The 23,772-nt window shown below is 45.1% G+C and overlaps 2 protein-coding genes across 2 annotated transcripts; one reads left to right on the top strand and one right to left on the bottom strand.

The window, feature by feature from the left end:
- Nucleotides 1-952: 952 nt before the first annotated feature.
- On the bottom strand, nucleotides 953-3,428 carry Pole3 (DNA polymerase epsilon 3, accessory subunit). Its single transcript, XM_021160277.3, has 4 exons — nucleotides 3,253-3,428; nucleotides 3,072-3,157; nucleotides 2,626-2,744; nucleotides 953-2,419 (listed from the first exon to the last, which is right to left on the bottom strand). Exons 1-4 carry the CDS (start codon nucleotides 3,316-3,318, stop codon nucleotides 2,253-2,255), a joined length of 438 nt encoding a protein of 145 aa, XP_021015936.1. The 5' UTR covers nucleotides 3,319-3,428; the 3' UTR covers nucleotides 953-2,252.
- Nucleotides 3,429-3,855: 427 nt separating this feature from the next.
- Nucleotides 3,856-23,329, top strand: CUNH9orf43 (chromosome unknown C9orf43 homolog). Its single transcript, XM_021161042.3, has 14 exons — nucleotides 3,856-4,188; nucleotides 6,958-7,110; nucleotides 7,221-7,365; nucleotides 11,214-11,271; nucleotides 13,615-13,715; nucleotides 15,167-15,230; nucleotides 16,535-16,698; nucleotides 17,362-17,509; nucleotides 17,854-17,911; nucleotides 18,181-18,227; nucleotides 18,423-18,465; nucleotides 20,674-20,795; nucleotides 22,156-22,219; nucleotides 22,442-23,329. Exons 1-14 carry the CDS (start codon nucleotides 4,128-4,130, stop codon nucleotides 22,669-22,671), a joined length of 1,458 nt encoding a protein of 485 aa, XP_021016701.1. The 5' UTR covers nucleotides 3,856-4,127; the 3' UTR covers nucleotides 22,672-23,329.
- Nucleotides 23,330-23,772: the final 443 nt, after the last annotated feature.

The following is a 23,772-nucleotide window of genomic DNA, read 5'->3' as shown; positions in this document are numbered from 1 at the left end:
TTGAATATGCTAGCTAGGCAAGCACTATGTCACTGAGCCCCTTCCATTCTCGACAGCCTTATGGTGGAGATTAGATGGTAGGGTGAGCCCTTCTTACACAAGCCTTGAATAACAGGTTTAACTATGGATTTGATCTCATTGAAAGCAAAGGTATATTCTAGGAAGAGCTACTTGGTACTTAGTACATACAATTGAAATTGAGTTCAAAGGAAGTCACAGGATTACAAATGGGCCTTGAAGGGTAGGTCTAGCACCCGTGCTCTTGGGAATTAAGAAACAATGTTTCTTCTGGGAAGGAAAAGGCCTATTATTATAACCAAAGGACCGCTGTAGTTCTTGGTGAATTTTGATTTATAAATTTTACTTATGACTTGAGAACTGTGTGTACTGGAGAACATAGAGCTGTGGTTAAGAGCTGGGTGTGGTGGTGCACGCCTTTAATCCCAGAAGAGGCAGGCAGGCAGGCAGATTTGTGTTCGAGGCCAGCCTGGTCTACAAAGTGAGTTCCAGGACAGCCAGGGCTACACAGAGAAACCCTGTCTCAAAAAACAACAACAAGAGCTAGTAGAGGCAATAGCAATGTTGCTTGATGAGAATTAATACTTGAAAGTACTTAGAACTTAGTAAGTGGGAGCTAGCTGGGCACACACTTTTAATCCTAGCATTTGGAACGCAGAGGCAGGTGAATTTCTGAATTCGAGGCCAGCCTGGTCTACAGAGTGAGCTCCAGGACAGCCAGGACTATACAGAAGTGGGAGCTAGTGAGATATGCAAAGTAACCAGGAGAATCTCAGGATATGTTGGCTGTGGTTAAGAGCAGTGCCCTTAAGTCGTGAATACTCATTCACCTGCTGGTAAGGCAAGACACAGGACTGTGTGCCTATGTGTGAGGGTAGGAGGAGAGAGAGGGGGGTCTTGGTGAGTCCTTTGCAAAAGCACACTGTATGAGTCATCATTTTAAACAAGAATGCTCTTTATTTGTAGAAAGCATTAAACTCTTCTCAACAGTCTCCAGTCACTCTCACCAAACTCTTCCCTGTATTGCCCTGACTAGTAAACAGTGTGCAACTATATTACATCACCTGGCAGCCTCAAGTGCACAACTAAGACAGAAAAAGTGCTTGGAGCACTCAGTGGGGGAAAGGAAAGGCCAACAGACACGTTCAAAGCCACAGCAATGGTGCTACATTCCTGAGCACCATTCCTCTTACTGTAAGGTTCAGAGGTGTTCTCAACTCTCTTTAGAAGGCAGGAGATTAGGACTAAGGAATCTGAGGACCTTGCACTTTGGAATATGACATAGGCTATCAGAGTCCCTAGACTAGAAGATGAAATAAGTAAGAGGAGGAGAAATCAGGGCTGGGAAGCAGAGGCTGGAGAGATGGAGACAGAACAGGCTGTGCCTAGAAGAAATAAAGTCTCTGGAACTTGTTATGAGCCCAGGGAATGAAAAGCAGCAGCCATAAGTCTGGGAGATGGATCTGGGATTTTATACCTTCCAGGAGGTGGCACTAGGTTCTACCATGGCAGGCACTGAGTTACCTCCAAGATTAAGCCCCTGCTTTTAAGAATTGGCACCTTTTTTGACAGATTCTAATCAACACTCAGAATTGAAGAGTATGTGTTCTAGGAGTGCAACTATCCCAGACAACTGAGCATCTACAGTCACTAGAGGACTACAAAGCTAAGTAAGTCTAGAAAACCAGACACCAAGTAAGTAATGCTACCATCAAGTGAAGACATTTCCTCATTCGCTCGCTCACAGCTCCTTAGTCATCTCCTAGAGAGCAGCCATTCTAAGCACTAGTTCCTCTGGTTAACTACTGTACAGTCAAACTGGGTGACCAGGATCAAAGTCCCCTTTTTTCCCCCTGAGCCTTTAGTGCCTCTGTGACTTGGAACACAGCAGGCAACATGGATGTTATTACTTACTCAGAGGGGCAGGGAAATGGGATCAGAAACTAGCTAGCCATATACTTTAAGTAGACAAGCAATACCAAACTACGTAGTCACTCAGAATCGCTTATTAAAAAACGTCATAACCTGCGGACTGATGACGCATAACTGGTTTCTGTAACTCAGATGCTCTGAGCCTGGGAAGAGTTATTTTTGATCTTTCTGGTCAGTTTTTATTTTGATCTCAGGCACCAGTATCGAAGATGGCTCTGCCTTGCAGGGAAAGCCTTCACACAGACACGTCTCAGGATCTCAGGGTCCCCTCCACCACGCCACAGTCTGCCCACTCTCTCCATTCAGTTGTCTATTTCCTCCTCTTCGTTCTGGTCTTCCTCGTCCAGTCTTTCTTCCTCCTCCTCCTCCTCCTCTCTGCTTTTGTCTTGCTCTTCGGAATCCTTTTTGTCTTTGTCCTTCTTCTTTTGCTCCGAAGCCTCCTTCTTGCCTTTCTGCTCCCGCCTGTACGCTGTAAGGAAGCAGGAGGTTATGGTTTAATTAGACAAACCGAGGCACAGGTGGAATAACCAGGCCCCTATCACATACCCGAGATGGTACCAACTAAACAGAGCAGAGCTATGACCAGTCCTGAATTATTGAAAGGGACCTAATGGCACTGATACTGATGAACATTTTTTTATATATGGTTTAAGAGGCAGAAGAGTACGTGGATACCTTCTAGAGCTTCTTTTAATGGTGTTATGAATCGCTGGAATTCCATCTCTTCCATGGCTGACAGCACGTCACTGGCATTGAGAGTCTTGCGCTTTCCTTTCATTGCGAAGTTATTGGCACTGGAAGAAAGAGCAACGCCCTTCAGAAGCTGTCAAAGTGGGTGGAGGCATGAGCCCCAGGAATGAGGTGGGAAAGCCGTATTTATCTTAGATGAATGGATTTTGTGTGTGTGTGTTTATGTGTGTGTGGCATGGCTCAGTTCATCCCCTCCCCATACAAAGGGCTACCGTAACCGTCTTGTTTAACCTGCTCCAGAATGTGTGACAACTGGAAGAGAGCTGTAAGTCGCTCTCTACTGAGGCAGGAAACTGGGGCCTGTAGGTTCCAGGCCACGAACGCGGGGTCAGGATCCCGCTGCGCCTCCCTTCAGCCTCTGCTCGGCTCACCAGGATGTGGCATACAAAACGAAGACACTGGCGGCGCGGGAGATGGCGCTTCGGGCCTCCTTGGAGATGTTGACACCGTCCGGGAGCTGCGAGGAGAGTGGAGATGAACACACACGCGGATTCTGTTAACCTTCTGCCCACACGTCCGCCCTCGACCCATTCGCCAGCCCGAGCGGCTCACCGCCTCCTTGATGATCCTGGTGATGACGGCGTTGGGCAGATTTAGGTCCTCGGGCCTCTCCGCCATTGCCTCCGCTGGGGCCCGACCCTCCTGCTCAGGTCTCCAGACAGTTCTGGTGTCTGGACTTCCCGCGTCGCTAAGATATGACCCTCGGAGGCTTCCGTCCTACCCCACGTTGCCAGTGTCCCACAGTGCTTTGCGCATCACAGCCTCTCTGCTACATCAGCCCCGCCACAAGTCCCCAGTGTAGCCCAGCTTTCCATGTCGCCATGGTTTAGGACCATTGAAATTTCCATCCGCCTCCACGGCATCCCGGACGTTCCACTCCAGGCTTATTTCTTTACTACACATCGCTAGAGCTTTCGCACCACACTAAGTTTGACTCTCTGAGGTTTCCGTCGATTCTCCCAGGGTGCCGTGCGCCGCTGCTAGGCAACCGTGAGGCCTGGTGCCTCGCTTGAAAAGGTTGGCATAGACTGAGCCCGGAGAGGCGGGACTCGGACTGTCGAGTGGGCGGGGCCTCTTTATAAGAGGTGGGCGGGGCCAAAGCTTCAACGTGCTTTCGCAATCTCAGCATTGTCTCCATAGGCTCAGAATGTAGTAACCCTTTGGAATCTGCTTTGATCCCGCAAAATCGCGGACGACTGACACTTGAGTGCCCCCCACTTTTTTTTTTTGGCTCGGAACTCAGTGTAGATTTTTATTCAATTCTATTGCACCGATTGATGCAGTAGTATTGTCCATCTTTAACCTTATGCCCTTCACAACTTTGTGATAATTGTATTAAGGATAAGTGTTAATCTAAAATTTCGTTTAAAAAAATGCCATTACTTTACTAGGACAGCAGTAACGAGGGCAATATCACAAGACACCTGATGACACTTCGGAGCTCAATTTGGTCTGGTTCGGTACTGAAAGCGCAAGAATCATTTGATTGTAAGAATAATGCATTGTATTCTCATTCAAAAGCCCAAGTTAAAGTTGTATTTTTTTAAATCATTAAGTGATTCATTGTATATTTTTCTTATAAAAAATCATCACTTGATTTTACGTTTACAATCTTGCTTTAAGTTGTATAATTAAGTACTGAAAAAAATACTCCTACTGAGAACTAATGCTGGATTATTTCCTTTTCTTCTCTTCTCTTCTCTTCTCTTCTCTTCTCTTCTCTTCTCTTCTCTTCTTTTCTTCCTCTCTCTCTCTCTCTCTTTCTTTTTAAAACATGTTGTTCCAAAACGTGTTTTTTAAAATTTTTGATGGGGACATTACAAAGAAGTATTTCCCTATTTGGAGAAACAAAACAAAAACAACCCGACAAGGTTGGGATGATGAACAATACAGAGGGATTGTTCTGGTGGAAAGAACTCTGCACTTAGAACAGGCCTGGATTAAAGATGTCATAAGCCTTAGTTCCAGCCACTGTTTAGCTAGAACTGGTGCTGTCAGGCCTTGTGATCTAGGAGAGTAGCCAGAAAGCTAACATTCTGGACCATTTCAGTTTTTAAAACATTGGCTCAAAGTGCCTGCCAAACTAAGTTATTCCTAGGCCAGGTGCAGCCCAGGCCACTAGATTCCTGTCTTTAATTTAAATTAGAAGCTGCTTAGAAAAGAGATTGTTTATTGCTGCTCTCTATGCCCCAAACAGGTCCACTCATTTGACAGTCAGTAAATGTGTTGAATAGAAGAAGAAACGGACAATGTCCTTACAAGTTAGAAAGGGGACAGGGTGAGATGACTCAGTGGATGAAGACACTTTTGGGTTGAGGACTGTGTAGTCTCTGGGCTGTTATTTTATCCTCCCTCCTCCTGCATTTATTTCCCTTCCCTTCCTAATCAGAAGCCCCTCATTTCCTCCTTCAGATCCCTGGTGTCTTGCTAGTTCCCTCTTGTTTTCTTTAATTGGTGTGTGTGTGTGTGTGTGTGTGTGTGTGTGTGTGTGTGTGTGTGTGTATTCCTACAATTAAACCGTGTGGATCTAGTCATAGTATCAGGTTTGCTAGCAAATGCTTTTACTCACTGAACCATTTCCCTGGATCTGCTTTCATTTTTGTTTTTGAGACAAAGATCCCATGCTATAGCCAAGGATAGCGCATAACACATGTAGCCCAGGCTGACTTCAAACTCCTATTAATCATTCTACGTTGGTCTTCTGGGCCACTGGGATTATAGTTATGAGCATTTGGCTCCGATAGTTATTTTGAATTATTGGAGCAAAAATGTGTTTGTTTTTTGAGATGTCAGGGTCTCGCTCTATAGCTCTGGTTGTCTTGGAATTTACTATGTAGACCAAGATGGACCCCCAAACTCATGGAGATCCGATTCCTTTTGCCCCCTAAATCCTAGGATTAAGGTATCCCCTCTGCCGGGGAGCTACTGTGCTCTGGCACCCTTGGCTCCCTTCCATTCCATCCCCCTTATTTCAGGGATTTGCCACCCCCAGCTCTCACCCAGCTTCCTTTTCTACCCACCGTATGCTCTGGGAGTTGACTGCTCCACCAGCCCACTCCTGAGACCCTTGCTGGGGGAAGGGTTGCATTACCAGCCCCACCTAAGACCCTTGAATCCTCGGATAAAGGACACACACTTAGCTTGTCACTTTACAGCTTGCCTTTTGTGGCACAATTGCTAGGCACAGATACCTCCTGCCGGGAAAGGCATGCCCTAACCAATTTATAATCTCTGTTTCTCCTTCTGCCCTAAACTTAGTGGCTTGTTCAATTAAATTAAACATCTTTGGAGGCTGCAGACCCTTGCTGCCCCGAGATCTTACATGATTGCTGCATGCCTCTCATTCCACAGCATGACAGAAAAAGCCCCTCTCTCTTTCCCTGCATCTCTTTGTTTTCTCTTGGGATCCCAAAACTCACCTGTACCTTCCATCCAGCAATTGGTTCCTGGCTTCTTTATTGACAAGTTAAGAACCAACTGGGGAACAAGATGCTAGCAACAGAACCTCCCCCCTTACATTAAGGTGTGCCCACCCCACCGCATCCAGCATTAAGCATTTTTGCTTGTTTTGTTTGATTGATTGTTTTAATTCAGGATTTCTCTATGTAGCTGTCTGAACTCACTCTGTAGATTGGTCTAGCCTCAAGATCCACTTAGCCTCTGCCACCCAAGTGCTGGGATTCCAGGGGTGTGCCACCATCTGGCTTGTTTTGGGACAGGGTTTCTTTGTGTAGCCCTGGCTGTTCTGGAATTGTCTCTATAGATCAGGCTGACCTCAAACTCAGAGACCTACCTGCCTCTCTGCCTGTCCAAGCACTGGGACTAAAGGTGTGCACCACAACTGCCTGGTATTAAGCGAGTTTTTAAACATCTGTACAGTCTTTGTTGTAGTTACTGAAACAGACTTGCCATTTTCTAGGTGAGACTGAGGCTGAGTGGGTAAGTCTCATGTCACTTGATATGGCAATTTAGAAGGGTTTTTGAAGATAGTCTCCCAGACTTGCCATTTGAGCTCATGGCACCTTTATTCTTACTTGTTTCTCAATTCTTTTTTCTTTTTTCTTTTTTTTTTTTTTGACCAGCATTTACTTATATGGATTTGATAGATAACTATGATTTTATTTTAAATTGAAATCTGAACCGCATGACTGTCTAATGTATAAAAATAATAACCCCTATGTGTGTGTGTGTGTGGCTGCTAACTCTCCAAAGGACTAGAATACTGCAACATTGGATTTTGTCTTAACCTGTCTATAGCTATGAACGTGGCAGATGAGTCCCAGTGGGACGAAGCCGTTTGTACCTTGTCAGGTTGTCAGCATCCACAGTGCTGGGCATCTCTCCGACGGATTGAGAGGGGCCATCCTAGGATCCTGGACCCATCCCCCAAATCTCCCAGAGAAACTGAAGGTGTGTTAGCTAACCTCCATCATCTTCTCCACAAAGCCCCATGCTGTTTCTGTTTGGTTTCTTTTCTCCAAGCAGCAGGTTACATGTTTTGCTCTGGTGTGCTTTCTCAGATAAACTCCCGACACTCACAATTGTAAACATCTCGGACACCTGCTTGTGGACCCAGAAGAGGGTGGCTCAGCAACAAGCATCAGAATTTACTTTCCCCAAAGATCGTCCCTCATCGTCGAAACCAGCCTCCAAACGTCAGAGCAGGTCAATTATCACGGACTCTTTCCTTAGCAAACTGTGTCTCCAAATCCCAGGTCTGCACTTCTCTTATCCATATAGATGACTCTGAGAAGGCTACATTTAAAAGAAGACACTAAGGGCTGGGGATGTGGCTTAGCATGTATGAGGTTTTGGATTTGATCTCTAGTATCATTAACAACAAAACAGCCAAATGGAATCTATCCAAAATTAAGTCAGTGGTAAATGGAGAGAGGGGAACCCAAAAGGAAACTGCCAACAAGTGTTCCAGGACTAGGGTAGTTTGCCTGTTGCCTGGGTGATATAATTAATGAAATTCATTGTCACTGAGTTCTGAAGGGTTGACATTTGAAATCAAGAGTCAGAGAGCTGTTTCTTTCTGGCCCCTCTCCTAGGAGATGGCATCATGTCCCTCAGGCTTCTTGTGGCCCTTGCTCTTGGTGTCTTAACCCTAATATCCTTTTATAAACATACTAATACTGTTGGGTACGGACCCACCCACAGGACCTTATCTAGCCTTAGTTATTTCTTTAAAGACTCTGTCTCCAAATATAGCCACAGTCTGAAATACTGGGCTTAAGAACTCAGCAAATGAATTTTTAAGTGTCAGGACACAACTTAGCTGCTAATAGGGCAAGCTTGTCAGCCTCTGCAGGTCAGCAGAGAGCAGCATCCACGTACCTGCCTACCTGCCCTATTTTCTTGACAAGGTCTCTTCATAGTCCCCATTGTCCTGAAACTCACTAAGAAGACTAGGCTGGTCCTGAACTCAGGGATCTACCTGTCTCTGCCTCCCAAGTGCTGGGATTAAAAGTATGTACCACCATGCCTGGATCATGCTGTCTTTCTTATTTATTTGTTTATTTATTTTTTATTTATTGAGTTTTAGATATAAAACTACTTGTAAGCTCTTAGGGTTTTGTTTAATCTCTTGCAGAGTCTAGGAGTCTAGGGACCCAGTTTTGCTGAAACATGAAATCGCAGTGTAAGAGTCTGTAGAAAACTCAGCATTTAAAATACAAAGACCTTGCTGTCCAGAGTCCAAGCTCTAGTGGCCGCCTTTTAAGTGGTTTCTTTTCTCTAGTCCATGTAAGCAATATGGTAGTTTTTCTCAGGTTTAAGGTAGACTAGGACTACTCTCTAATTCGCTAGGACCGGGACCCTGGGAAAACATCATTCACGTCCAGCCAGAACCTACACTGGGCCCCACATCTGTGCACACAGGCGCAGAACACACTTCTGCTCCTGCCAGGCCCCATGTGCCAGCACTGCCAAGAGCCCTCACCCACTAGCTTCTGTTGCATCTGGTTTCCTCCTGCTCTCGCTGTCTGCCTCAGCCTTTGTCCTACACTATTCCCATATGACTTTGTGTGGTCTTCTGCCAGCCCGTCTCTCCTCCAACACTTTTACATTCTGGCCATCAGCTTACACTTCTGGGAATAATGATTCCCCCATCTCCACACTCAATCTTTTCCTTCTAGTTTGCTCACTATGGAGTTGTAGCCTACGGAAGGGTCCAGCCAGATTGAAAATATGGCCCTGGCAGGCCTTGCCCTTCTCCCCCCCCCCCCCCCCCATTCCCTCTGTACTGCTAAAAAAATCCATTAGATTAGATTCCTAAAGTTAGCCCTCAAGGTCTGTTCCTTTTTTAGCCACTTGCTCCTCCTGAGGCTGACTACCAAGGCACAGCTGTCAGAGTACTGAAGCTCAGCAAACAAAAGCCCCCTTTGGCTCACCTAAGCATGCTCAGTTAAACACCTCACCCTAACATGATACTTCCCCCTTTACCTTTATAAACAGCCATTTTCCTGGGCACCACTGTAGTGAGAATTTTTGTTTTTGTTTTTGTTTTTTTTTTTTTTTTTTTTTTAAAAAAACAAATATTATAGGAATGTGTTTTCATTTTAAGGGGTGGGATATGGAGCTGCTTCAAACTGTCCACAGCAGATGACTATGATTTGCCTCGTCCTCTAGCAGGGATGTGATTTTGCCAGCTGCAGATGCTTTTTGCAAGTGTTTGATATTTGGAATTCTGGGGACTTTTCAGAGGCTATATAAATGGTAGAGCCCTGACAGAGGTGGCTGGCTGGCTGGTTAGTGGTTGGATGCTTTTGTTAATGCTTATGCTTATAAAGGGAATGGAAGGTAGCCTGGGAGAATTTGGCTGTGGACCTGTAACATCCCAACGCTCCATAATCAGAAAATTAGCCATCCATCCTACCATAGACTTCTTCATGTCACTGTGGCTTTGGGAGAGGGGACATCAGTTCACGGTCTCGTTTCACTGAAATGTCAGTGCTGAGGGATGGAAAGATGGCTTTATGGTTAAGAGCACCAGAGGGCCCAGGACAGAGCCTGAGCGCTCTTTTCCTTCCTGTGTCTCGAGTGGAAGCTCAGGTTCCTGTTGAGTGACTGAATATGTCCTCCACTCACAAGGCTGAGTTTCACACCTTCCCGTTCTCCCAGAGCGCTGATTCTGCTGAAGTCTTCCAGCTGTGGTCGTTCCTGCCGAGCTTGTGGATATGTCCCAACCCTGCACCCTATTCGCTCATCTGGATTTTACACCCTTTGAAAGCAGGAGTCACAGCATCCTTTGTTTAGTTATGTATGCAGTTCACGGATATAGTTGTAGTGGTGGTGGTGGTGGTGGTGGTGGTGGTGGTGGTGGTGGTGGTGGGGTTTCCAGGCTGGGTGCTGGGATCCAACAGGAGTTCGTGTGTCTCATGGGAATAAGATGGTATCTGGGCTTTCCTCCCAGCTGGGGAGGGAAAACCCACCAGCAATCAGGGGTATCCAGTGTGGAATGTCCTAAAAGGGCTGCCACGGGGCTATGGAAGCACAGGCAAGGCTTCCTAACCTAGGGCACCCCCATGTGCACAGCAAGCATTGGACCCAAGCCTGAACTTAGAGCAGCACAGGAGGAGGAGGAGGCCTGCATGCGGGAAGTCGGCAGGAAGAAGCTTCCAAACTCTAGGAATAGCACATGCAGGACCTGCAAAGGAGAGGATGTTCTTCAGGAACATTGAGCAGGAATGCCGTGAGCACGGAGGAAGCTGAGCTGCAGAAATAAGAGTGGAAATTGAGCTCTCCATCCCAGGAGACTTCATGAACCAGGACATGTGGAGTCTTTGTTTTCACATACTTCCATATTACTCTTTCATTCATAATGTTAAGTTGTCTTTAAAAATAAGGAGTAAATGATATAAAAGAGTACTAACAGGATGTCTTTTTCTCTTTGTGTGTGTGTGTTTACAAGCATCCAGGCAGGACACTGCACATGTGGAAGTCAGAGGACAACTTTTGGGAATGGGCTCTACGTTTCCAGTGTGGGTGTCCAGGATCAAGGCTAGGTAGCCAGGCTTGCACAGCAAATGGCCCTTAGTACACTGTTATTTAGGGCACCATGCCTAGTTCTGTATAGCTACAAAGAGAGGGCCTGGGCTATGGATTAAGTTGGATGAGATGGATAGTTATAAAGTGCAGTGTATGACACGCATGGAGTGGTTACCTGTGTTTGCTGACAGTATTAAATCCAGGACCTTTGGGTTGGAGAGATGGCTCAGTGGTTAAGAGCACTGACTGCTCTTCCAAAGGTCCTGAGTTCAATTCCCAGCAACCACATGGTGGCTCACAACAATGTGTAATGGGATCTGATGTCCTCATCTGTTGTGTTTGAAGACCCCAACAATGTACTGTTGCTACATAAAAGAAGAAATAAAATCTTAAACAACAACAACAAAAAATCCAGAGCCTTCATAGTAAATAGATGGACTTTCTTCAGAATATAAACTTTGTTGTTTCACTGGCTTTCCCCCTTTGTCTCTAGTTTTAATCTTGGAACATATTTTTTCCAGGTCTCCGAAGGCTTTACGTGACAAAGATGTGACTAGCCGTTCTCCTAGGCCTCTCAAAGTAAGTCACAGTTGAAAAGGTTGCTTCCTCTACATTTTCTCTTTATTTGTGGGGATATTTTGCCTTTGATTTTATTGTTTCTTAAACATTTCCTTTTCTTTTTTTAAAAAAGGATCTATTTATTTACTTTATGTATATGAGTACACTGTAGCTGTACAGATGGTTGTGCGCCTTCATGTGGTTGCTGGGAATTGAATTTAGGACCTCTGCTCACTCTGGTCAACCCCGCTCACTCCAGTGGGTCTCGCTCGTTCTGGCCCAAAGATTTATTTATTATTATAAATAAGTCCACTGTAGCTGGACTCAGACGCACCAGAAGAGGGCGTCAGATCTCATTATAGGTGGTTATGAGCCACCATGTGGTTGCTGAGTTTTGAACTCAGTACCTTCAGTGCTCTTACCCACTGAGCCATCTCGCCAGCCCACATTTTTTATTTTCTTCTGTGTGGTTGTTTTGCCTGCCTGTATGTGTATGCACCATGTGTGTACCTGATGCCTGCCCTCCAAGGCCAGAAGAGGGCCTTGGGTCCCCTGGAGCTGGAGTTATAGATGGTTGTGAGCTAGGAATCAGCCCTGGGTCTTCTCCCTGACCTGTTTCCCCATCCCCAATATTATTCTTCAGGATAGATGTAGTTTGAATGAGGAGACTGGTAAGAGCTGTCTAGTATTGGGTCCTTACTGTATACAAGGCTCTGTGCTAACAACTTCACATGCTACACTGTATTTAGAGACCCCAGAGTAATTTGTGAATGTTTTGAATAGGGAAGGATTTTCTCTCTGTCTATATAGAACATGTCCAGCTTTTAAGTAGACATTCTTTTTTCTTTCTTTCTTTCTTTCTTTCTTTCTTTCTTTCTTTCTTTCTTTCTTTCTTTCTTTCTTTCTTTCTTTCTCTCTCTATCTCTCTCTCTCTCTTTCTTTCTTTCTTTCTTTCTTTTTTAGTTTTTTGAGACAGGGTTTCTCTGTGTAGCCCTGGCTGTCCTGGAACTCACTCTGTAGATCAGGCTGGCCTCAAACTCAGAAATCCGCCTGCCTCTGCCTCCTGAGTGCTGGGATTAAAGGCGTGCGCCACCACTGCCCGGCGAAATGTCAGTCTTAAAATAGGCCTTAAGGCCATCTAGTCTGATGGCTTTCTGACTTTAAAAACTGTGATCCATGGTTAGATAGAAATTTTATATACATATATGATAATGTCATCATGAAATTCATTATTTTATATAACTAAAAAATTTTTTTAAAAGTTAGATTTTACAGTCAAAAGGAGCATAGAATAACTTTTGTCCCCACCATAGGGGAAGTATTGTGGTACTTTCTGTCCTGTTCTCTCCCTTCCTTTATTTTTCTTCCTTCTTGGTTTTGTTTGCTTGTTTTTGTTTTGTTGTTTTTGTTTTGTTTTGAGACAGGGTCTTACTATGTAGTCCTGGCTGGCTTGGAACTTACTATGTAGATCAGGCTGCCCTAGAACCCATTTCTGCCTTCCTAAGTCAGTTCTGACCAGCAGGCAAAAGATTTTTTTCTTGATAACTTTGAAAAAAGCCTTAAATGAAATACGGGTTAGATGATGTACAGGATTTCCTTGAGCTCTAGTGCCGTGTGATCAGTCCCAAGGGTGGGAGAAATGAGCACGCTAACTCATCTGGGTATCTGTAATTATAGACAGGGTGAACTACAGGAAGAAACCTTGGTTACCAGCACTCAGTATATCTCTGCTGCCAGACTTCAGGCTGCATCACCTGCAGGGGACCTAAGGTTTTGCAGTGAGTGGACCAGTAGAAGGGATAGTATCCCTATCCTCAGGGAAGATGGGTTGGCTTTCCTAAATTCTATACTAATGTCATGGAGAAGCAAGGAAGGTTATTGTTTAAAAATTCCTCCCCGTGAGAAGTACGTGTATTGGTATCCGATATAGGAGGGTAGAGTACTCTGAAGATGATTTGGGGGATTAGAAATGCCTCTTTTTTTTCTATTCAATTTTATTATTTTATTTTACATGTATGAGTGTTTTGCCTGCGTGTGTGCATGTGTACTGTGTCTATGCCTGATGTGTGTAGAGGTCAGAAGAAGGTGTCAGATTACCTGGAACTGGAGTTATGAGTGGTTATGTACTACTGTGTAGATGCCAGGAACCAAACCCAGATTCTCTGCAAGAGCAACAAGGGCTCTTAACCACTGAGCCATCTCTCCAGCACCACAAATGTCTGCTTTTCTTTCTTTCTTCTTTTTTTTTTTTTTAAATTATTTTCTGAATCACCAGTTTGTTTTGGTGAGCATAGCAAGGTTTGGCCCTGAGCTTAGTTTCAGCAGGAGGCTGGGCCTCAGATCCCATTGTTTCTCTGTTGCTAGCTCTCAGTGTTGAATTTGAATGAAGCAAAACTTCCTCTCTCTGAAGATGTCAGAAACATGGTTGTGACCTGGGTTCCAGAAGACACAGAGAAGGACATGAGGTGAGCGTCTTCTCTAGAACTTAGAGACCTTGATGCCCGAGCGCCTTAAACTCCCTGAGGTCTTCTGCACACCCCCTCCCTTTTGTGATCTCCCTCTTCGCTATCTCATTATAAGCAGCAGCAGGCCAAACACAGAAAGTGACCACGACTTGCTCCTGCCTCTTTCTACACTGGGGTTCTGTTGTGATGTCCTGTGAGATGCATGCTGTGGGAATTCTCCACTTCAAATTCTATATGGAAGTAAATAGCAGAGACAGGGTGGTCCAGGTTACTTACTACATTTACTGTTTTATATGTACATACATGCATGTGTGTCATAACACAGGTGTAGTGGGCAGAAGGCAATTTGTAGAAGTTGGTTCTTCTCCTACCATGTGAGATGAAATCCAGAGATCAAACTCAGGTCGTTGGGCATGACTTTACACTTTTTTTTTTAAACATTTATTTACTAAGGGGTTAGCAGTATGCCAAGAGCCTATGCGGAAGTCACAGGATGACTAAGGAAAGAAAATCAGAGGAGAAATTGCAGTAGGCGGTATTCTCCTTCCTTTCCACCATGTGGGTTCCAGTGACCAAACTCAGCATCAGGCTTGGTGACAGCACCCTTACCTGCTAAGCCATCTTGCTGTCCTTCCTCCCAAAGCTAAATTTGTTTGTGAGGTTTAAGATAAATAAGTGTTGGACCCATGAGATGACTTAGCAAGCAAGGACCCTTCCCACCAATCCCAGTGACCTGCGTTTGATCCCTGGAACACATGTGGATAGACGGAGAGAAGTGACTCCCACAACTTGTTCTCTGATCCCCACATTGCACAGTGGCATGTGAAGCCTCAGCCCCCTCAATAAATACATGTAAAAAAGACTCTCACTTAAAAAGAAACATTTGTGCTTTTAATTATTATTATTTTGTTTTGTTTCCCCTCAAAAACGAGGAAAAGAGCCCTCTGTAAAACATATAAAATTCTGATCTCAGCCCCAAGGCCTAGGGCATTGATACAGAATGAATAGTATATCAGACTGTGTCTAAGTAGCAGGGAGGCTTAGAGGTTGGCTAGCACTGACTACTGTAGAAAAGGTGTTGGCTTTTCCTTAACAATCACTAATGTTCCAGTTCTTGTTAAGTGACTAAGTTAAAACCGTAATAACAAAGCAGCCTCCTCATTTTTAGCAACCTTGAGAATTTTTTCCCCATTTTCTCTTTGTGCCCAAATAGTCCTTCCTTACACATGCATTTGTATGTGTACATTACGCTGTCACTGATGTGAGCCATAGAAGTTTGTTTGTTTTACATGTAAAGGAAATGTGTGGAAGGTGGGCCAGGGATAGAATGGTGGATATATGGGAGAAGAAACCTGTAGCTTCCTGCCATCTCCAGGCTTGTCACTTACAGATGGCCTTAGTGTCTCTATTTAAAATATCTGGGAATAAGTTCTGGTTTTTCTTATTTTAAGCCCAGTTCAAAAGACTGATGTTTCCAGATGGCCTGGGAAGAAAAGGAGAAAGAAACTGCGAAAGGTGAGTTCTGGGCTTTATCCCTTATGAAGTGATTCTGTAGGGTTGATGGCTTTCCCACCCCTAACGCACCCTCTTATATGAATGGACAAACTCCATTACCCAAAAGGTAAAAGAAACCCTTTCTTTAAGAATAGCTGCAGATGGCTTCAGATCCCTTCCCTGTCTACTCTCTGTAGGAAGGTAAGGACAGAGGAAGCACTGGCCATCCAGGGAGGACTTTTGTCAGTGGCAAGCTAATCCCCAGTGTGATGGGGCAGTATTCCAGTGGACCAGGGGTTACTAAGATCTGGGTTTCCAAACCTGCCTTCCTGGTAAATGTGGCCTGTATCCCTCAAAGTCGTCCCTGCTCCACTTCCTTCCTTAACCAATCCCCACTTCAGTTTTCTGTCTGGCATCTCATTAGATGGTTATTGTTAATTTGTTCAGTGGATAAAGGAATGGCCTCTCCAGAAAAGCAAATTGATCTTGGCTTGATCTCAATGGAATAGGATACTAGAAGTCCAGCAAGAGAGTTGGGTGTCCTTCATGATGGAGAAGAAGTGGGGACATTGAAGGAGGCCTGTGTGTTATTTGTTGTTGTGGCTGTCGCCAAAATACCTAAGAGAGAAACTTCACAGGAGAAGAGATTCCTGTCCACTCACGTGGTTGCTTGGTCTCATGAGTCTGGTAGTGTTGGGATGGTAGGAGCATGAGGCAGAAGATGCTCAGGTCGTGATAGACTGGCTGCAGAGAGAAGGGAGTGCAAGAAGGGGCTAGGGAGAGATGTGGCCTCTAGGGCCATGTGTCTACATGCCTGTTGCCACCAACCAGGCTCTACTTCCCCTAACTGATTCCCAGTTATTCTCCATCAAGTTATGACTTCATTAAAGGACAATCCACTCCTTACACTCCTGTAAGGGCCTTGGAACCCTTACAGACATATCCAGAGGGTACTTCACTGATCTATTTAATGTTTTTATTTACTGTTGTTGACATCATCGCCATCAACATCGTTGACATCATCATTGTCATTATCATCATCATTGTCATCATCATCATAATTATTTTGTGTGTGTGTGTATGGGTATAGACATCAAAGGATGAGTCTTGGGAGTCGATTCTCTCCTTCCAGCATGGGTTCCAGTTTGTGCAGCAAGGGCTGTTTACCACTGAGTCCTGCTGCCTGCCACCCTCAGTGTTTTAATTCCATCAAATTAACACTGTCAGGAATCAAGGAGCATCATTTGTCAGGGAGGAATATTGGTGGGAAGAAACAGGCTTGACAAGGACGCTTCAGAGAGTCCCTTGCATTGTGTCTCTTCCAGAAAAGCAAGCCATCTCTGTATTACCCTGGAAGGCAGTACTCGAGAAGTCCAGCGGCGATTGTACCTCCCCCCTCCCCAGAACACCACTTGGAGCAAATAAGTTCTGAAGCCATACCACTATGGGCTCAAGCTGGCATGCTTCCCCAGGACCTGCTGGAGGAGTGGTGAGCACCGTGGAGCCGGATGGAGAAAGCCAGACCCTGCTTTTCATTGAAGCTGAGTAAAGGCAAAACCATGTGCTCTGAGGAGAACAGGGAGCCAGCTGCAACCCTGCTTGTTTGTGTCTACTGACAGGCAGGGTGACAGTCACCACTGCCATCGCCATCCAATGCTGACCATCTACTGGGCTTGGGCAGAGCACATTATGTGCACTTTCATTTGAAATTCTCTTCTCCTTTTTTTCCCCCACAGATTAATTATGGACATTTGTCCATTTGGGAGGCAAAATGGTGTATGTGGTTAGGAGTGTGACACCTTTGAATTGTATATTGAAACTTAACTGGCTTTGTGAATATTGGTAACTTATTCAGCTCATTTCTGCTTAGCACTCCTCATTTACACACTGAGGAAGGTGATAACATCTGCCCTTGGGTGCTGGAAGGGGTGAGTGATATAGAGCACAGGAGCCTGGCATACAGCAAGCCCTTAAGAGACTCAGTTGTGGTCATGCTAGTTAAGCAGGAAATGCATTACTGAGGGAGGCCATGCAAGCCTTTCTAGAGCCAAAGGGGAAATGTCTTCAGATGTCAGCCCTTTTTGTCTTTCTCTTTAGCCCCACTCTCTGAGAAGAGATGCTGCTGACTGTCTGCTGTCTCTGTCCCCTTTAGCATCTTGGCACATGAGAAATCCATAATTGGCCCTGAGGTGAAGATAGAGTTGTCCAAGATGAGAAAGAGTCTTCCCCTGGAAAGGAGGCGACCCGAAAGTGCTATCTCATCTAAGATGTATCTGACTATCCAACGCCTCACCCTGCAAGTAAGAGCCACACGCCTCAGAGGAGGCCTACGAGAAGATCAAGCCCATCGGTCTTCAAGGCAGAATTGGTTTTCTGTTTACACTTTGGTCTGCTCTGCTACTCTGGACCCAGGCCTTGTAGATCAGAGGGCTGGATTGTATGGAAGTGGAAGTCAGCATAGGGGGATGGGCAAGGGGAGGGATGCCTCTGGTTCTAACTCCTTTCCTTCTGTCCTTGGACTTTGCTACAATCCTGCTGCCAAACATTGGTTTCTCAGAAAATGTTTATAGACTAGGTAGATACATGTATTTGGGGCAAAGAAAGACCCACAGAAAGGCATTTTGTTAACCCCTACCACCGGCAGAGACCAGCACTGAGGTATCCTGCTCGTCTGAGGAAGCTTCGACCCAACCTGAAGGGAGGTGAGGGCCTTGCTGGGCATGGATCTTCAGGTACCACCCTGCCCTCAACACCACAGAGTTCTCTAATGTCACATGGTCCCTGTTCAGTTCTGTTTCCTGCCATAGTCACGTGAAGAACTCAGGAAACTCCAGTTTCAGAGCAGCTTCTTGCTTGGTCCTGGTCAGGGAAGGAAAAGTCACCATAGTGAGGCTGGTCACTGTAGGTAACCTAGCAGAAGGTGTGGGATGCCAGTGGGGGAGAGGACTGAGCCAGCTTTTCTGGTTGCCAGATTCCTTGATGCAGCAGGAGAAGGTGAAAACCTTTACTGAGAAACAGGTAGAGTCTTGAGGGAAGCCTGTGGGATGTGGGTGTGGCGTGGGCTGGGAAGGGATACCTAGGAGGAGGGTTCTCCCCTGGCTGCCGGCTGTGGGGATGAGATTGCGCTGACAGTCATTTCAAATTCTTTCTTTTTGCAAAAGTTTTCTTCACTTCCCAAACTCCTAATTCAGTTCCTTCTCATGTTGGTTTTAGGAGGCTAAGAAGAAAGCCAAGAGAAAAGTCAAGGGCCAGTATGGTATGTATACGTCAACATTTATAACCCTCCCTTTGCTTAGTCAAGTAGAATCCTGGGATGTGGCAAAGGGCAGAAGTCAAGCATCCTTTTGTCACTTTGAAACTTACCTCTGTCAGGCATTCAGACTTGTTCTGGGAAAGCTCAGTCTGGCCAGCTGGCCCATCCCAGGTCATCCTCGAACTGGATAGACACTGAACAAGCAGCTTAGGCCATGTGCCTCTTCACGTGGGCATCTGAGAGAGGACTGACTCATAGTTGGAGTTTCTTTAGACCTTGCTTTAGAAAGAACAGAGTGATGCCGGGGTGCAGGGATACATGCCTATACTATACCTCACAGGCTGAGGCAGGAGGGTTGGGAATTCAGGTTCCATAGACAGATCCTTTTCTCAAGAGCCCTCTGGTGTCCACACTAAGTTCCACACAAGTTCTGGGGTTCAGCTGGCAGTCAACACATTGTTTCAACAGTAGCCAATACTCAACAGGCAACCTGTTTTTGACTAGTGTTCATGTTGAAACCTAGAATAGTACATCTCATTTTGGAGCTCTGATCTCATATGACTGAGGGATACATGTAGTACCGTTTGGCCGAATTTCCCAGCTTGAATGCAGAGTGGGAAGGGCCAAGGAAGACTCACTCTGAATCTTGTAAGATTGTTCTTCCTTGTTCAGACTGTGTGTTGCTGGCTTTTCTCTGCAAACAACAGGATTTTCAGAGTTCTCTCTGAAATCTGGGGTCCTGAGTGGAATCAGGCAAGACGTACCTGAGACCTCTTGCTTTGTGTCCTGTCTCACTATCGTCTCTGGTATCAGCAACATCTGTTAGCCTGCAGGTCTACAAAGGATTCTGAGCCTTTGGTTGGAAGTAGAAGAGGCTGAGGCCCAGGGTATGGAAACTCATAAATAAGTACATTTTTAAAAATGCATATATATGTATTAAAGACACACCTTGACAGAAAGGAATTCACAAGGTTCCACTCCCCACTACCAAGGTCTCATTTCGTCCTGAATAGGGTGCTACTCTAGGGGTCGGCTAGAATTCCAGCAATGGGACATGAAGTGCCAATAAGGAGAAGACTGAACTGGCTTTGTATTACTAGGTCACATAATTCCAACAGTGCCAAGGACCAGCCTTGGCTTGGGGAGGGGTTCTGAAGAAGGGGTGGGGCTTGAGATCTGCAAAAGAAATGCCTTGAAGTCAAATTGTGGGCACAAGCTAACAGCCTCTGTTCTGCTCAACACAGTTTTCTCTGTGAAAAAGCTCATCCAAACAGCTCAGCTCTCACAGATCAAAGCCTAGTCTTTTATTTACATATCAATTCAGCCCTTCACCCCAGGTTCCCTTTAGATTATTCCACTAATCATCAGATTTTTGTTTTGTTGTTTGGTTTTTTGTTTGTTTGTTTGTTTGTTTTTCAAGACAGGGTTTCTCTGTATAGTCCTGACTGTCCTGGAACTCACTCTGTAGACCAGGCTGGCCCCGAACTCAGAAATCCGCCTACCTCTGGCTCCCAAGTGCTGGGATTAAAAGTGTGCACCACCACTGCCCAGCTAATCAGAATTTTTTGACCTTAGTCCCTTGATTCCTAGGGAAAGACAGCAAGCACATTTTTCTTTACATTGCAAATGAATTCAGAGACCTGCCTGCCTTTGAAAGCACAGAAAATAAGCTGTTCCTACCATGCCTGGGCCTTAAATTAGCTGTGTCCCAGGCTGGCCTTGAACTCTGGAAACTGCCTGCTTTTGTAAGCACAAACAATAAACTTATCTGGGTGAGATCTTGGCCTATAATCATTTTCCAAATCTCTTATTCTTCTTCCTTCATATCTTCCTGACAAGTTGGCTCCTAGTGGAGCTGTCCCTGTTCCTTTAGGTCTGTGAAGCCTCTCATATAATTCATATTGCATCCTTATATTTTGCAGAGTTGAGAAATCCTGTTAATATATTTTAAACTCATGTTTTTAGAGTTCTTTCTCACAGTCTTAAGGGCTTTCCTGAAAGTCACAGCATTTATCATCTTTGCTAAGGACACAGACACACCCTTGCTTCCTGGACTCTGTCTCTGATTATCATGTCGTCATTAACCTTGACATTGAGAATATCCCCAGATAACCATGGCATTGAGAATATTCCCTGATAGCCATGGCAAGGAGACTATTTCCTGAAGAAGGAACATGAATGAATATATATTCCCTGCTGGTTCTGTTCCAGGGGAAGAAACCACGTCGGGCCATTTCTTCCATGACAGTGTAGGACTCAGAATATCAGGACAGGAAGATCAACAAAAGCAGTGGGAAGAAGAGGATATAGAGAAAACATCTGCAGAGACACATGTGAGTGTCCACCAAGGCCTCTGCTGGGGCCTAGTTTCAACCATCTCTTACTGTGTAGCAAACTACCTCAAAGTACACGCATAGATGATCTATTAGTTTTTTCTTGAGACAGGATCTTGTTATGTAGCCCAGGCTAGCCTAGACCTTGCTAAGTAGCCTAGGATGACTTCAGATTTGATCTTTCTGCCTCAGCCTCCTCAAAACTAATTACAAGCTCATAGGTCTGTGGGTTGACTGGACAGTCATTCTCCTCCTACCTGAGGTCGTTTGGTGCTGCTGGGAGGGGTGACTAGCATAGTTGTCTGTGTTCTCTTCTACGATTTCTAAGTGGTTTATTCATGCTTAATGACAAACCAGTCATTTTCTGTCTTTTAAAAACACATTTTATTTTGTGTATGTGCATTGCTAGAGATAGAGGGGGAGAGAGAGGAGAGAGAGAGAGAGAGAGAGACAGAGACAGAGAAACAGAGACAGACAGAGGGGAGGGGAGGAGAAGGGGGAGGGGAGGGGGAGAGGGAGAGGGAGAGGGAGAGGGAGAGGGAGAGGGAGAGGGAGAGGGAGAGGGAGAGGGAGAGGGAGAGGGAGAGAGGGAGAGAGGGAGAGGGAGAGGGAGAGAGGGAGAGGGAGAGGGAGAGGGAGAGGGAGAGGGAGAGGGAGAGGGAGAGGGAGAGGGAGAGGGAGAGGAGGGAGAGGGAGAGGGAGAGGGAGAGGGAGAAAATGTGTATTGTGGATGTGAAGTGCTGACAGTGTGGGTTCAAGTCCCACCTCGTGTCATGAGTTGGGACTTGAACCCACAACAGGGGCCACAAGAGAGCATCAGATCACCCGGAATTTGACTTGGAATTGAGGGGTAGATGTTTGCTTTCTGATGTGGTTGCTAGGAACTAAACTCCACAACAGCAACAATTTCTCTTAACTGCCGAGCCATCCCTCTAGCCTTTTTTTCCCCCTTTAATTATTAATCATTTTTTTTAGTTGTTCCTTAAGCAATTGATTTAGAGCTAAAACAGTGTTACTTCTTATACCATTTATTGGTTGAAGAAGTCACCATTTCACTCAAATTCCCAGGAGTAAAACTAGACCACGTCTCTTGATGAGAGAAGTGGCTATTCTGGCAGCCATCTCTGGAGGCAGGGCTCACTTAGTTGATTTCTGGAAATGGGGAGAAGTGGCCCTAGTTTCATCTGGTTGATCTGGGAAGCAAAATGTGTGTGAGATGGCCTTGCTTTCAGTTCCAGGCAGTGGGTCTTTACCCTGTCTTAGATGTCCAATTCCCCCAAGATAAGTGTGTTTTCGAAAACTCTTTTAGTTAGCTAAGGTCTAGATTCACATTTCTTCTGCTTACCCTAATGAATTTTAGGTGTCCTTAGAAGAGGTGTATGAGTTTGACAAGTACTACACAGAATACTACGCCAGTCCAGAGAGTAAGTGGAACTGTCTTAGTAAGTGCCTGAGGGTGGGGAGAGCTGATCCTGTGCGAGTCAGGGTGACTGGCTTTTCAGGAATGGGATTTGGTCTGTAGATGTGAGTGCAGCCTTTATCCTTTGGAGAAGTGCTAAAGAGATCCTGGTCTTTCCTGAAGTGCTGCTTGTTACAGTCATTTGGGAGAAATCTGTCATGCTGTTAATGGTTGGGTCTTCTTTCAGGTGCTGTACTATATGAAACAGTTTACCAGAACCTTTATGATGATGCGGAGACTATGGTGGGAGTCAAGGCTTCCAGAAAAGACAGAAACCTCAATAACCTTTCTGCAATGATGGACGGCATTGGCTGGAACCCTGAGCTCAAATTGCTGAGGATTCTTCAGGCCACTGAGGAGGAAGATGAGGAAAGCCATAATTCTAGGGCACAGAGTGAGACGTCTCTAGAAGCTTAGCTCAAGTCATCACTTTGGGCAGCTTTAGCCAGACAGTTCTTGGTATTCTGAGGACAACAACCTCAGACACAGGGAAGAAAAGAGAGAATGTTGTTCTCTGGATCCTCCAGCAGGGCCAGGCCCTAGACACCCTGTATTCTTCACTTACTCTTTACCTCCAAAATGAGTGAGAAAAAGCCCTAATCCTATGGAATATAGGCAGCTTTTCCATCATTAAACACAACCCCTTCTAGCAAAGACTCTTTCTCTGTTTCTAGAAAGAGAGGAGGTAGCACTTGCTTGTGTCTGTTTTTTTTTTGGGGGGGGTCCCCTTTATTTCTTTTCAGAAGTGTTTGCAGTGCTGGGAAGCTGGGCTCAGCTTATGGGAGCCTCCATAATATCCCTAACTGCTGCTCAGTTCCTAGAGATGGTTCTCTTTGGCAGTGGGGCCTGCACCATTGTTGAGTAATAATCACTGTGTAGTATTCCCACCTAAAAATACATTATTTGAAGAAAGGTTTATCTTATCCATAAATAATTCAATATGTATCTCTAAAAGAAAAGCACTAAAAATCTAAAAATTATTTCATTCTACAGAATTAATACTGATTGATTTAAAATATCCAAGCATATTTAAATTTCCATGTGTCACTAAGGTTTTTGTTTATAGTGACATAGTCACATTAGGATTCAAATAAGGTCCATTAAATTGCACTTGCTCAGTATGCTCTGTTCTCTTTTCATCTGTACATCCCCTCCTTCTTTCTTCTCCTCTCCCTAGAATTCATACCAACTCTGAAGAGCTTAGCTTTCCAGTTTCTAAGAAATCCAGTCTGCAGGGAAATGTCAGTGTTTACAAAGACCCAGAATTCCAGAGTCTTAGGAGCCTCCTAACTTGGTTTTAGATGGAGTTTTCTCCATCATGTTTTAGTCCTTTAAAAAACTTTTAGCAGGGTGGTGGTGGCACATGCTTTTAATCCTAGCGTTCAGGAGGCAGAGGCAGATAGATCTCCTAGTTTGAGGCCAGCCTGGTCTACAGAGTGAGTTCCAGGACAGCCAGGGCTACACAGAGAAACCCTGTCTTAAAAAAACAAAAAAAAAACCCAAAAACAAAAATCCCAG

This window comes from Mus caroli, unplaced genomic scaffold (assembly GCF_978045245.1).
Source record: "Mus caroli unplaced genomic scaffold, Mus_caroli_1 scaffold_6, whole genome shotgun sequence".
Lineage (NCBI taxonomy): Eukaryota > Metazoa > Chordata > Mammalia > Rodentia > Muridae > Mus > Mus caroli.
This window is presented reverse-complemented; position numbering and strand designations above follow the sequence as displayed.